The following is a 14,776-nucleotide window of genomic DNA, read 5'->3' on the forward strand; positions in this document are numbered from 1 at the left end:
CATTGCCCTCTAAAAGAACTGGGCGTTCCTAAACAAACTTTTTTAAGGTTGCCGTCACAAAGCTAAGATAAAAAAGGCAGCCTACTTGACTTTCTTCCCAGTCTAAAGCGCTCCTACTAATAATCCCCAGAGAGTCTCCTTCCAGGAAGGCTGCGCAGACACGGAATCCAGAGAAAATCACTAAAGCCCCACCCCATTCCTGTCCCCACCTGCTCGGTAAAAACTACACTCCGCCTGATAGCGGCTGCGCCGCGGAGCCTGGAGGCCCAGGCCTCGCCCAGGAAGCAGGAGTTGCGAGACTGGGATTGGCTTTCTGAACAGACGTCATTACGAAAAAGACGGCTCCGCCCTTCTCAAGATGGCGCTGCACTCAATCCGGAAAGCGCGTGGATGCTGGAGCTTCATCCGGGCACTTCATAAAGGATCCGCAGCTGCTCCCGCTCCCCAGGTAACCAAAGACGGCCCTTCCCTCCGCGGCTTCCGACGCGCGAGGTTCTTCTCATCCCACTGCCCTCTATTTCTCTCCTCCCGCTTCTTAGGGAAAGTACGTGCCCTCTCTCCCCTAAGGTCTACTCACCTATGACTGCCGGCCTACTCAGAGCGTAGTGACGTTGCAAGGATACGTGATGACGTAAAGCTCCCTTGGTGGAAAAAGCGCGCTGCTTCCTGACGTCTTGCGGCCGCCTCCAGTTCTGGGAGCGGAGCACCGCCGCTGTTGCCGGGCAACGCGGTGAGGCTACCGTAGCTGTGATGTTTTCAGAGACAGGTTGTTTTAGAGACTGCTCTTCTTATCGTGGTCCTATTACTGTTTTTACCCTCCTTACCCCAACAACAAGCTAAGGGGCTATCGGAGAGGTTAGAGAAGTCTTGTTAGGCACTGGGCGGCTTAGGTCAGGGCAGCAGGTTGGCAGTGTGGTACTTGAGCAAGTGTCAGTGCTGCTTCCATTCTGGTTGCTTCTCGTGACTCCACAGCACTGCTGTATCTAGCAGGTGAAAGAGTGACCGCAAGCTGCCACAGAGTTCGTCCTGTCCTGCGCTTGGCAGCACTGCCGTTACCATTAATCTCGTCGTACGGAGACCATGTCACGGCCTGGTCTTACTGGGATTTGTCTTAAATATTTGGAATTTTACCCTCATAGCAAAAAAGTAAAGGGGAAAGGATACTCTTTCTGTTATTCAGGCTTTTACCAAACGTCTTCCAAGTGCAGTCTCAGTGGCAAGCACTTTGACATACGATGTCTACGGGAGATATCTTCTGGAAACTAGAGGGAAAGGAGATAATGTGATAATGTAATTTCCTGGCGTCGTTTGCATATTCATTGCTATAATGCGTAGGTGTGAGGATGTCACACCTATTGTAACTGATGTGTTGAGAGCTAGACTGGAAAGAAGCCCAGAGGTCAAGGGTTTGGTCTGCCGCTTGATAGCTGTGTGAGGAGTCAATCTCTCTGAGACTTTTTTTTTTCTTTTTATTCTCATATTGAGTGGAGGAAGAGTTGGACTGATTGACATGTTAATGTTCCTTCAAGCTCTGGGAAATCTATAGTTCCATGATTATGAAGCCAAAACAAAGCCAATGAGAGTAATTATGGAAACCAAGATTTAAGTTCAACTTATTTTTCTAATCATGTCATAAATTTTTTGAACTTCCGTTTTCTGCTAAAGACTGCCCAGGGAAGTTTAAGACACTAAGTCATTATAAATGCTAAATAAAAAATTTCTTAAACCTCTACTATTGTTGCAGTGGCATTTATGAATAGGGCTATTAAAGTTAATTATTAATCTAGATTGTTTCAAGATGTAGAATTTCCAGTACAGATGAATGTTTCTAAACCTTTAATTTAGCTTTGAGTAGAATAAGAATTAAATGTGAGAGTATTTTTTTAAAGTGTAAATCTACATATAATTTCAGTCATTGAAAATGATGGTTTGAAAAATTAATGTGGTCTTTCAAAAGACTAAGACTCAAAATTGTGTTCATAGTGTTATTACAGTGTTATGTTTATATGTAAGTGTTTATATAAACATATACGTAGAAAAAAAGACTGGAAGGGAACAAACTTTTTTAACTTTTTTATTTTGCTTTGGCCTTCCTAAATAGTGGGTTAAAAGTTATTTGTTTCCTTTTACAGCATTCCATATTTTTCACATGTCTAAATTGAAGACACACTTTTTTATAACCAGAAAAAGGTTTTGAAATCATAAATCTTTATACAAATCTTTAGTCATTAATAGCATTTGTGATATTTTAGGTTTCTGGGGAAGATACTTGTCCCACAGTGCCATTATTAAAATGGCCTTAGAAAAGGACTACTAAAAATTTATGGCCACTTTTCCTGTATGTATCTTCTTTTTCTCTTGAAAAGCTTCCTTTGAAGTCAAAGGGATTTTGTGAACAGATGCAGAAATATGTGAAAGAGGCATTGGATTCTTAAACCAGATGCATTAGACATTTTTATGATATCTCATAACCTTTGTAGAAAACAAAGATTATTTTGCAAGACTATAGTATAATGGGAAAAAATGTATATTTATCATATGAATGGTTCTATCAAAAACCAAGAAATAGCCATGTTAGTTTTTATTGGCCTTGGCTGTGCACTTACTCCCTGAGGTGTAAAGCAAAAGTGAATGAGCCATAGCAGTGCTATGTTAGAAACTCTAACTAATAAAGTATTGTGATTCCTAGGTTGTTTTAATGGTTTTTAGTGTTTTCCTTTTTTAAAACAAAATCATGGATAAAAAGCTTGGCATAGGGCATTTTTGCTTATCTCAGATGCAGGCTTTTATCTCTCAAGGCCAGATGTAAACTGAAGTTGAAAATAAAAATTAGGAAGAAACAGGAGTAACAGCACATCACTCCATACTCATTATGGGATGTCTACAATTTATATGAAAACGGTTTATTTTGCCAGGTGTTGCCTGACAGAAAACTGTTGAAATCTGACAAGATGAGTGTAGTCATAGAGTCAGAGGAATTAAGATTTGACATGTTCTGTTTAAATGTTGATGGTATTAGGTAAATTTAAGCCTGTCATCATTGGCCAAACACAGAATCCATACTTCTTTAAGAACTAAGTCATGATTGTGTTGTGCAAAGAGTGAAATACTGATGGTTAGATTTTTGCAAAAATATTTGTTATTCAGTTGAAGTATGATAAAGTGTCCATGTTTTATTGCAGTTGAACATGCTTCATTATTAGCAGTTCCTAGCCTGGGTTTGGCCAGTATTCACATAATGTTCTTGCTGTTAACAATTGCCAAGTATAGCCATTAGATGAAGAATTATGCCTTTAAAAAAAGCATGTTTTAAAATTTTAGACCCTGTATTTAATTCTCACAAGACTTAAATGTTTTTAATTATAAAATAATTTTAGATTTACAGAGTTGCAAAATTAGTACAGAGAATTTCTGTGTACCCTTCACCAAGCTTTGTCTTGAATAATCATAATACAGTTATCAAAATCAAGAAATTAATATTGGTACAATAATAGTAATTTAGCTACAGACTTAGTTCAAATTTCACTAGATTTTCACTGTCCCTTTCCTTAGTCCAAGATCAAATCCAGGATCCTACATTGCATTTTGCTTTCATGTGTTTTCTAATCTATACATTTTCTCTTTCATGACCTTGGCACTTTTGAAGAGAACTGTCAGTTATTTCGTAGAATGTCTCTCAGTTTAGGTTTGTCTGATTTTTCTTTGTGATTAGTCTGAGATTATGGATTTTTGGCAAGAATACCACGAAGAGATATTGTTCATAACAAGACCTTGAGACAGGTATTGCCACCTTATTTCAAACGTGAAGAAATAGTCTTTAGTTAGGTAACTTGCCCAATGTCACACAATGGTGGAATTAGGATGGTAAGATTTAATGTAGGCATTTCATTCCATATTTTGCAATTAGTATTTGTTACTGTAGGTTTCTGCATTGTTAATGACATTAAATTGGGGTAGTGTTCCCACTGTCTTTTAGCTTTTCTCTGCCATGTATTGTTCATGCAACATGCAACATGAGCTAATCGGCATGGTATGTGTTCAAGAGCTACTACAACCATCTGGGAATCTTGCTAGTTGATTACTCTGCCAGTTTGATGAGGTTACTTCATCTCTCGTGGCAAATAAAGGTGCTGCATGGATCCACTCTAAAGCTCCTTTTAATCTCAGTCAGTGAGTCTGTTTGTTTAAAGTGTTCTTGTGGTTGGTTGCTTTTGTGAACTGCCCTAGTTTATTATAAATGATAATAATATTTAAATTCTTTGCAAAATAGCTTTGAGCGGCTAATGAAAACTACTGATAGTAACTGTTGAAAATATAGAGGAAGGAAGAACTGTAGCTGAATGCTAAGGATTTATGCTAGCAAATAGTACGGCAGCCATGGCCTGGAAATGCTAAAGAGAGTGATGCTGCTGACCTCCAAATTCTTGCTCAGTGTATCTTTTGAATGACTGCAAGTTATAGAAGAGTTGTCTGCAGAGTCTTCTGCAATTATATCTACACACACACACAGACAAAAAATATATATATATTGTATAAATATATTTATACAAATTTATTTATTTATTTATTTAAACATCTATTGGCCAAGCATGGTGGCTGATGCCTGTAATCCCAGCACTTTGGGAGGCCGAAGCCGGTGTATTTCTTGAGCTCAGGAATTTGAGACCAGCCTGGGCAACATAGTGAGACTTGTCTCTATAAAATATTCAAAAAATTAGTCGAGCTTAGTGGCATATGCATGTAGTCCCAGCTAGTCAGGAGACTGAGGTAAGAGAATCCCCTGAGCCCAGGAAGGCTGCAGTGGGCAGTGATTGTGCCACTGCACAGTTAAGATCCTGTCGGAAAAACAAAAAAGCCCCCCAAACCCATCTGTCTGTCTGCCTGTCTCTCTCTCTGTCTCATCTATCTGTCTATCTCTATATTCCATGTCTTTTAGAAAAGGAACTAACAGCTAGTGTGTGCTATGTGCTAAAGCTTCATGGTATGTGTTACACATACTTTGCCTTACTTACTTCATACAACAATTTGTAAATATTATTCTTCCCATTTTATAAAAGAGGAAACTAAGGTTCAGAGAGTTTAGGTAATTTTCCCAAGTCACAGAGTAAGTAAATAGCAGTGACACAGTTCAAAACTAGTCTTGCCTATGCTTTTCCCACTTTACCAGTAGTCTTTTATCAAATGAAATCTTACATGAATCCCTGTTACATAAAACAGATAAAAGCAAAGCTTTTCTGATTTAAGAAGCAGAGGAGTATTTTTAGCCCTGCTTGTTTGATTTCCCTCTCCCCCATTACCCGCCCCACTCCACAACCCATGGGCTCCTGAGACGGTGCCACACAATTTTGGATTTCTTAAGATGTAGTTTGAAAAATACTACAGCTTCCATAAATATTCAAGTAAGTTTGTTGATCAGGACCACATATGATGGATGGATTATTTTTAAGGAGCTGCACTGTAAATGAGTGGTTTGAGAGTATTTACTTTGATGTGTATGTATTTTATAACTAAAAGACTGTATTCTATTGATCTTAAGCTACATGAGAGTACATGAGATAATAGCAGTCAAACAACTTTCTTTCCTTTTCTTGCCTTCTTTCTTTTTTACAGCTTAACTTCTGCCTAACATGCTGATCTTTGTGCCCAAAGGGCAGGTAATGCTTTGGATTCACTCTGTCACTGTTGTAACTAACCTAGCCTCTAGCCTCCTCACAGAGAACACTTATTCTCATTCTTTTCTTGACTCTATTCTACTGCCACCATTCAGGAGTTCAAGACTTTCTCTTCTGAAGATTACAATATGAGGCCTAAATCTTCCTCCTAAATTTCAACAGAGAAATTTATTCCTTTAGGGTAGACGCTGCTCAGCCACACTGTCAGACCCTAGATGCCGAGAGATAATTTATAGGTACAGAGATGATATGCTGACTCCAGCTTGAGTTAATTTAACTCTGCTCAGACATTTAGTTTTCTCTCTCTACCATTTCTTAACAATATCCTATCTTTTTTTCTCCAATTCAGAGGCTTCACAGATTTCCTTAACTTCTTTGCTTACTGAGCATAGCAAGGTCTTCGCACTGACCCATCACCTGAGTTCTGTTAGGTTTCTACTCATTAACCAAAATTCATCTGTAGCTTTCTTTTTTTCTTGCCATATAGTCTTCTGTTTTTTTCTAGAGCTACTCCTCCATTTCTAATTGAGAAAGTTCTAATTGAACTGACTTCTGGTTGGCTAAAGAACTGTTTTTTGTTTTTGTCTTTTTTTTTTTTTTTTTTTTTTTTTGCCCTTTTCCTCCTAAAAAGCAGAGTGAAACCAATCTGATTTTTAATTCATGGATATTCTTACAACTGCCGCTTCTACATCCTTTGCATTCTTTGCGGATGCACCAAACAGCATGCAAGAATGTCAGTTTCTTCTTCACATTCTTATCTTCATGTTCTGACTGTGACTCACTGAGGATGGATCCCTGAATGACCTTGGTTAGGTTGCTTCTTATCCCATTTTCTTGAGATGATAGGTGTAGATTTTTCAGTAAGGTAGTTGAAAGTATAAAACAAAATAACATCTTACTTTGTAAAACATTTTAAAGTGGAATCTATTCTCTTTAATAATATCCTATTTTAATACAGCATTTTGTAGTTTTCAGAATGCTTCACATTCTCTTTTACTCTTGAGTACAACATACAAAATTCCGCTATTTAGCCATCAAAAATTTTTACTCATTGATTAAACTTTTATTGTGCCTTCCCATGTTTTTTAACCAGTTTTGCAATGATGATGAATATAAAGTAAATATCAGTGTTCTTTCAAGTTTTACTTCAGCGACTATTATCCTATTTGTACTAAAATTAGTTTAATGTTTAATTCATTTTTGGGCCCTGGTCTGATAGTATTGTGATAATTTCAGTTATTACTAAACATAATGGTAATGGAGGTGGTGGTGATAATAGCAAACATTCATTGGATGCTTACTATGTGCCAAGCATGGTTTTAAGTATTTGACATTCATTAACTCATTTAATCCTCATAACTCAATGAGGTCGGTGTTATTAGCCCCATTTTATAGATGGTGATGTTGGGAGGTTAGATAACTAACCTAAGGTTACATAGCTAGCAAGTGCCGGAACCAAAATGTAAACCCAGCTAGCCTGATTCCAAACCCTGTGCGCTAACTACAATGATGATAAATTCTGAAACAAAGTACACATGTTAATTTGCTGATAACTGCCTTGTAACTTTTAAATCTGTTCTATGAAAGCCACTTATATGTCTTGCCATGGTGATATGTAGAGTAGAAATTATAAATCATCCTTTGTTGTTGCTATTCTTACAGTCTTGTTTGGCTCAATGAATTATGAGAAAGAAGCAAAGCTGTCTTGTAAATTTATCTCCATGTCTCTATTTGGCTACTACCACTAGGATTACCTTGTATAAAATAAGGGCTTTTAACACATGAGTCCCAAGGTGCATGTAGGAAGTTCTATTTATACACAGTCTATAGCTAAAAGGTCAACCTGCACAGAGCCCTGCAGGCAGAGGAGAGGTGGTGAGAGCTAAAGCTGATGGATGACCAGGGGACCAGTATCTAGGGTCTAGTTGGGATTTATGGCTAGAGTGCTTTCTTCAAGAAGTAGCAGAAGTACAAAGTGGGGAATATGAAAATATATGAAAAGGTGGGGAATATGAAAATAGTGTTGTGGGCCATTTCTGCAAGGGGCAAGGAAGAATTTGATTCTAAAAGATTGCCTTTGAAGGAGTTCTTAAAGAGGTCTTTAATTCATTAATTATAGAGTATTAAGGTGAGTATATTAATATATTAGAATAATGATGAGGCTTTAAAATTAGCAATATTGAACAGAATTCATTTTATACATCAAACAAAGAGCTTCTCATGAACTTTTTGTCATACTCCTCATGAACAGAGACTTTGCATGGAGTGGTCAACTTTATCATATGAATAAAGCCTACTCTTTATTCACCACGTTACTTTGGACCCTTTTGGGAAGCAGGAGAATATAAAAGTGAAGGAAAATGGAGCTGTTTACTCAAATCCCAGATTTGGATTCCTGTCCTCCCATGGGGAGAATGCTCTGAGCAGCCAGTTCATAAATTTGCTGGAAAAGAGAAGAGGCTTCTTGGGCTGAGGGTGAGTGTGCAGTGCGAAGTTGGAGTCCCAAGGGAGATGTTAAGGACCAGACTGTGTGGAACCCTTGCCAGTCAGGGGGAGAGAGCCAGATTGGCCCCCCGACTATGGCTACTAGTTACCTGGCAAACTTTGGCTTTTCCCATGGCTGGCAACCTTCCAGCTACTCCCATGCCACTAAGCTATGAGAATCCAGACTCAATAACTTATTAGAGACCCAATTTCATAGGGGATAAACATTCACACAAACATTGTACTAAGTTGACTGGCTCTTCATTAAGAGGAAGTGTGGGAAAATAGATCATGCATGACTATTTGGATCAGCCAGGCCTGGCTCCACCACCACATTTTAAATGTGATTCCAGGCAGTTTTTTGACCTCACTAAACCTCAGCTGTCTCATGTACGACATGTTAATAATACTCCTCTCATTGTAGGAATTTTATGTAGATTTGAAATCCTACCATATATAAAGTTCCTTGGCTACCGCACAGCACCTGGTAAGTCCTCCCTGCTTGATGATGACTTCTTCAGTAATATATAATTCTATCCAGCAACCTTTCTCTTTTTTATCACTCTTAGTAGGATTTTTCCCATTGCCATACTATTCTTCCCCCTCTACCACAACCCCCAAAATCAGTCTGACTATGTTAATCTCCCAAAAGCAGAGTTCTAATTATGTTGTTCCCTTGCTGAGAAGCCTGTGGGGGTTTCTGATAAAGTCCAGACTTCCCACAGAACGTTTAAAACTTTGCACAGTCCGGATCCAAAATACCTCTCTAGACCATTGCTATCTTACATAGATCCTTTGCCCTAAAATTCACAAAATTTCCAAGTTTCCTCAGAGCGACTCCCTTTTACTTCCTTGTTAATGCCATTACCTCTTCTTGGAAAGGCCTTTCTTCCTATCCTTATCTGTCTGTATTCTATCATTCTTTAAAAACAAAACAGAAATATGTACAGCTTTCTGCAGTATCAATTATACCACAATGAAGTGTTTTAAAACAAACAGCAACAAAAAAAATCTCATATATAGGTTCTAAAAACTTTGTTCTGAAGCTGGAAATGATTGCTTCCATTTTGAAATTTTATAGGACATTGTATCTTTCTTATAGAAAAAAATACATCCTTTATATTCTGTCTTTGTGTATAGGCATTTGCTTTAAGATAGATGGGAGAGCATGCTCTTTTTCATTTAGACCTTTTGTGAATACCTCAGCAGAAAACAGTTTAGTGTGCACCATACCACAGGTACAGCATAGGTTGCTACTCAACAGGCAGACCTCACCAGGCAGTATGTTTCTAGAGGCCACCACCAGTCATGAAAGACAGGAAGATTCTTCCTGTTGAGCCCTGGCTGTGATAACTATGTGTGTGAGAAAATGAGTTATTATAATAATAGAGATTTAATTCTTAAATCTTTGGCATAATAACTCCTATTACAGAAGGAGCTCAATAAGTATTTAATGAGTGAATGAATTCAGTGAAAAAAAATCAATGAGACAACACATGAGACAGTGCATGGTGTTGTCATCAAGGAGATTGTTGAACTTAAACCATACATTTTTGTGTGCATTTTTATTTTTTTAATTACAAAAGATGTGTAATGTTTGTTGCAGTTAATAAGTGATCTTATTGCCCCAAGTATCCATATGTTTATAAATGATTGGAAGGTCATACCAATCATTTAGAGAAAATTTAGAGAAAATTTATTTCAACAGTTTTCTCTAAGAGGGTATGAATTTCAAACTTCTTGCTTAACTGACTTTTTTTGCCACTCTGGCCCTAATAGTATTTTTCACATGTACCACTAATTATACTAGGGTTTGCCAACTCTTTATATTATACTGAGGTTTGTTACATTTGTATATAGAAAAGTGTAGACATACTCAGGATTAAGATGAAAAGATTTTAAGTATGGTTTTGCCTCAAAGGACTGTCTAGTTCATAAATGTGCCATATTATCTATACAACCACTGATATGGTATTTGCTTTTATAATCAAGAGTATGCTTTCTTCCACTTACAAAGTAAATAAAAAGCTCATTGATTGTATTGACATTGCCTTTTTTTTTTTTTTTTTCTCATTTACCTACCTTAAGCTCTGTTTAAGCAACCTGTCAAACCATGCGTAGCACTTTTGCTCTGTAGATCTTGGTATGCCCTGCATAGATTGAGAAAATAGCCCTAGGTCTCACTGCACCTTTACACGATATAGACAGGCCATTTGTAAGCTAATGCAACTTCATTTTTCTTTGCACCTTGATAAATGCAGGGAAATGTGATTCAAACAGATTTTATATCTATATAACCAAGGTTTTGCAAATAATTTATATTTTCTTCTTTTAAAGTGGCCAGTGATATTATAGTAGTTGGTCAGGAAAGCTTTTTTGCAATGCTTGCTTACCAAATTGTCATTACATGTTTAATAAAACCTTAAATCGTGCTATATCGTATCTGTTAGAGAGAATGGGATTTTTTTTTTTTTTTTTTTTTTTTTTTTTTTTTTTTTGAGATAGAGTATCGCTCTGTTGCCCAGGCTGGAGTGCAGTGGTGCAGTCAGAGCTCACTGCAGCCTTGATGTCTGGACTCAAGTGATCCTCCTTGTGATACTCACCTTCCTGTGTAGCTGGGACTACAGGCACAGGCCACCACATTTGGCTAATTTTTTTGTTTTTTATTAAACGCAAGGTCTCACTATGCTGTCCAGTCTGATCTCAAGCTCCTGGGCTCAAATGGTTCTCCTGCCTTAGCCTCCCAAAGTGTTGAGATTACAGGTATGAGCCACTCTGCCTGGCCAAGAGGACAGGTTTGGTTGCAGCATGTATCTGGTAAATCTATGTCTAACTGTATTCAGGCTGCTATAACAAAATACCATAGACTAGGTATCATAAACAACAGGCATTTATTTGTCACAGTTCTGGAGGCTGGGAAGTCCAAGATCAAGGTGCTGACACATTCCATGTCTGGTGAGGGCTTCCTTCCTGGTTCATTCTCTGAGATCTTTTTTATGAGGGCGCTGATCACCTCCCAAAAGCCCCATCTTCTAATGCCATTACATTGGGAATTAGGTTCCAACGTATGAATTTTGGGAGGACACAAACGTTCTCTTGCAGTCTGTGACTACAGTGGCCAGACATCTTGTAAAATCCAGAACCAGTTATACTTTATAACCATAAATCTTTAAAGTGTCTTTGAAATTTCAGTGTTTCAGCATCCACCTGACATCTCCTGCACTGTTTCTCACATTCTAAAATAGAACAAAACTTCTTTAGCAGACCACATTCCCTTAATTTTGACTGAAAATATATTAACATATCTATGACTAAAATAGAGACAGAGTTTGCCCTCTTGTCTTTCTTTTCCATCTAGCTAGCAGGGTTTTTGGTCAGGCTTCCATTATACCTGTCTTTTGGAAAGTCAGATGCTTACCTTTAGACCAACCATGTGGATATAGGGTCAGCCAGTTTCCATTTTGACCACAAGTTAGAAGGAATGGGGAATGAGAGGGGTGGCTGTTCAAAAAGGAGTAACAAAGCCATGACCACTGATGGGATTACTGTCAGCTGGATACCATTTAAATTGCATTTTCTACAGGGAGATCATTAATAATAAAGCATGTACATTGCAGGGGTGGGGGGATAGGAGTGGGTGGGTGGCGGGGAATGTTAAATCAAGCTTTTTTAAACTTCTCTCAGTTCAAACCCTGGGGAAGAGACCAGAGTTGAGGAATTAAAAAAGGGAGACAGAGATGGCAGAAGAATCATTAGAGTGTAGATCTAAGGATTCCAAGGGGGTAGAGAATGTCAAGAAGAAGAAATGAAGAGCAAGATAGTGACATGGTAAGATAAAGACTAAAAATTATCCATTAGAATTTAACCTATAATCCCAGCACTTTGGGAGGCTGAGGTGGGTGGATCACCTGAGGAGTTTGAGACAAGCCTGGCCAACATAGTGAAACACCATCTCTACTAAAAAATACAAAAATTACAGGCCAGTGGTTGTGGGTGCCTATAACCCTAGGGGTAGGAGAATAGCTTGAACCTAGGAGGTGGAGGTTGCAGTGAGCCAAGATCGCACCACTGCACTCCAGCCTGGGCAACAGAGCAAGACTCCATCTCAAAAAATAAAAATAAAAAAAAAAAAGAATTTACAGTTGGTATCATCACTAAAGACGTTAGCAACAAAAGCTTTAGAAGAGTTATTGGTGAAGAACTTCAGTTACAATGAGAGAAAAGGTGAGAAAGTGAGTATTGCTCTTTTGAAGATCCTGATTGAGAAGGGAGTGAGCAGGTGAAGGGAGCTATAAAGAATGGCCTTACCAAAAATTTTCTTGAAGGTAAGGTCTTTTGGGATGAAAGAAACTTGAACATGACTGTTAGAGCAAGTAAAGATGGGGAGATTGACGATACAGGAAAGAGATGGAAAGAAATGGGAAAAAATTTGTCCAGAGCAAATGATTGAACACTAGGAGAGTGGGAGAAAGGTAGAGGTAGGTGTGGGTCTAGGTAAGTTTGCTGAGAATGGCGTGGGAAATCAAGGAGCTCCAAACCCTGCTGAGCATCATTCTCTCAGATGGCTTTAGTCCTGAGGTGATGGTTATAGGTTAGTGGGTTTGTGTATGGGTTCTGCAATCAGTTTCCTTGCATTCAAACAAAAGTTCTTCCATTCAATAAATGTGTATCCTTGGGCAAGTTACTGAGCCTCTCTGTACCTCATTTTCATTTATAACATGGAGAAGAACATCGAGATAAAAGCTTGAGCTAGCCTGCCAGGATTTGGAGCTAGTAAGCGCTACTGCTTACTGGCAGTGTGACCTTGTGAAGTCACTTGATTTTTCTGTGCCTTAATTTTTTTTTCATCCGTAAAACAGAGACCATAATAGTATATACCTCAGTTTTTGACTCTCTGAGCAGTACCATGGCGGTTGGCAAGAACAAGCGCCTTATAAAAGGCGGCAAAAAGGGAGCCAAGAAGAAAGTGGTTGATCCATTTTCTAAGAAGGATTGGTATGATGTGAAAGCACTTGCTATGTTCAATGTAAGAAATATTGGAAAGATGCTAGTCAGCAGGACCCAAGGAATCAAAATTGCATCTGATGGCTTCAAGGGTTGTGTGTTTGAAGTGAGTCTTATTGATTTGCAGAATGATGAAGTTGCATTTAGAAAATTCAAGCTAATTACTGAAGAGATTCAGGGCAAAAACTGCCTAACATCCATGGCATGGATCTTACCCGTGACAAAATGTGTTCCATGGTCAAAAAATGGCAGACAATGATTGAAGCTCACATTGATGTCAAGACTACTGATGGTTACTTGCTTCATTTGTTCTGTGTTGGTTTCACTAAAAAATGCAACAATCAGATACGGAAGACCACTTATGCTCAGCACCAACAGGTCCTCCAAATCCGGAAGAAGATGATGGAAATCATGACCTGAGAGGTGCAGACAAATGACTTGAAATAAGTGGTCAATAAATTGATTCCAGACAGTAATGGAAAAGACATAGAAAAGGCTTGCCAATCTATTTATCCTCTCTATGATGTCTTCGTTAGAAAAGTAAAAATGCTGAAGAAGCCCAAGTTTGAATTGGGAAAACTTATGGAGCTTCATGGTGAAGGTAGCAGTTTTGGAAAAGTCACTGGGGACAAGACAGGTGCTAAAGTTGAACGAACTGCTGTATATGAACCACCAGTCCAAGAATCTGTTTGAAGTTCAGACTTATAATAGTGGCAAATAAAAAGTCCTCTATTTGTGGGGAAAAAAAACAAAAAAAACCAAAAACAAATAGTATCTACCTCAGAGTGTTACCATGAGTATGAGAATTCAATGAGTTAATATTTTGTAACTATGCAGAACAGTGCTAGGCACACTGTAGGTATTATGTAGGTTTTTAAAAAGGGTTTTATAAGCAGGGTTGAGAGCCTCATTGAAATTAGAAATTGCAAATTAGATTTGGAACAAAATTCTGCATTATTTTGAGATTTTTTTTTTTTTTTTTCCCCAAAACTGCTCAGCTAGTAAGGGGTATAAGTGAAGAATGAGTTCTTTACCCTTGATCCACGATTGGAATGTTTGTCTTGGCTATTGGTACACTGTGGCAAGGGGAGCTGAGGTTGCTCGGGAGAACCTAGTCCAAGTGATGACCTTGGGGCCAGGCTGGGTAGGGAAGAAGAGAAGACAGGTAGGGAGTGCGTATCAGCAAAAAATGGAAAAACCAAAGGCTGTGATTTCTAAATAAGCTTGAAGAGCACATATAGTGGGAATTAGAGAATGAAAGCGTTAAAAGGTAGAAGGTTGCAGACTGAGTAGAATATTGACATGATTTCAAAAATGGAGAAATGCTGTGTAATGGCAAGGCCCAGGGTATAACATGGGAATAAAGGATTGAGGTTGAGGAGATCCAACAAATGTATTGAATGCTAGTGTATTGGATGAGTAGTCTACCTGATAATTGAACTCTCTTGGAGAATAGAATTTGAGGCAGAGAGACAGCCAGCTTCCTAATCCTTTAATCAGTTTAGAAGAGTATTCAAGAGGTGGAAAGATAACAACAGAGGCCTGAATAAGTGTAAATATCTACTCTTCTCTCGTTTATGTAGTCATGTAAAACTTTTTGGACCCATTGTCTCCTG

The 14,776-nt window shown here is 38.3% G+C and overlaps 1 protein-coding gene, 1 long non-coding RNA gene and 1 pseudogene across 4 annotated transcripts in view; 2 read left to right on the plus strand and 1 right to left on the minus strand.

Moving 5' to 3' along the window:
• LOC115899186 overlaps window positions 1-602 on the minus strand; it is a 34,407-nt gene extending 33,805 nt beyond the window's left edge. Inside the window, exon 1 of the long non-coding RNA XR_004058879.1 lies at window positions 210-602. This is a non-coding gene — a long non-coding RNA (uncharacterized LOC115899186). The remainder of the gene's footprint in view (window positions 1-209) is intronic.
• The window catches only part of WARS2 (tryptophanyl tRNA synthetase 2, mitochondrial), a 121,485-nt gene continuing 107,047 nt past the window's right edge, over window positions 339-14,776 (plus strand). For all 3 annotated transcript variants that reach the window (XR_004058878.1, XM_030936576.1, XM_030936578.1), the window contains exon 1: window positions 339-448. Coding sequence is in view for 2 of the 3 variants with exons in the window: in XM_030936576.1 (XP_030792436.1) it covers window positions 359-448 (90 nt within the window). In the remaining variant the exon portion in view is untranslated. The remainder of the gene's footprint in view (window positions 449-14,776) is intronic.
• On the plus strand, window positions 13,063-13,853 carry LOC104654597 (annotated as a pseudogene).

This window comes from Rhinopithecus roxellana, chromosome 8 (assembly GCF_007565055.1).
Source record: "Rhinopithecus roxellana isolate Shanxi Qingling chromosome 8, ASM756505v1, whole genome shotgun sequence".
NCBI lineage: Eukaryota > Metazoa > Chordata > Mammalia > Primates > Cercopithecidae > Rhinopithecus > Rhinopithecus roxellana.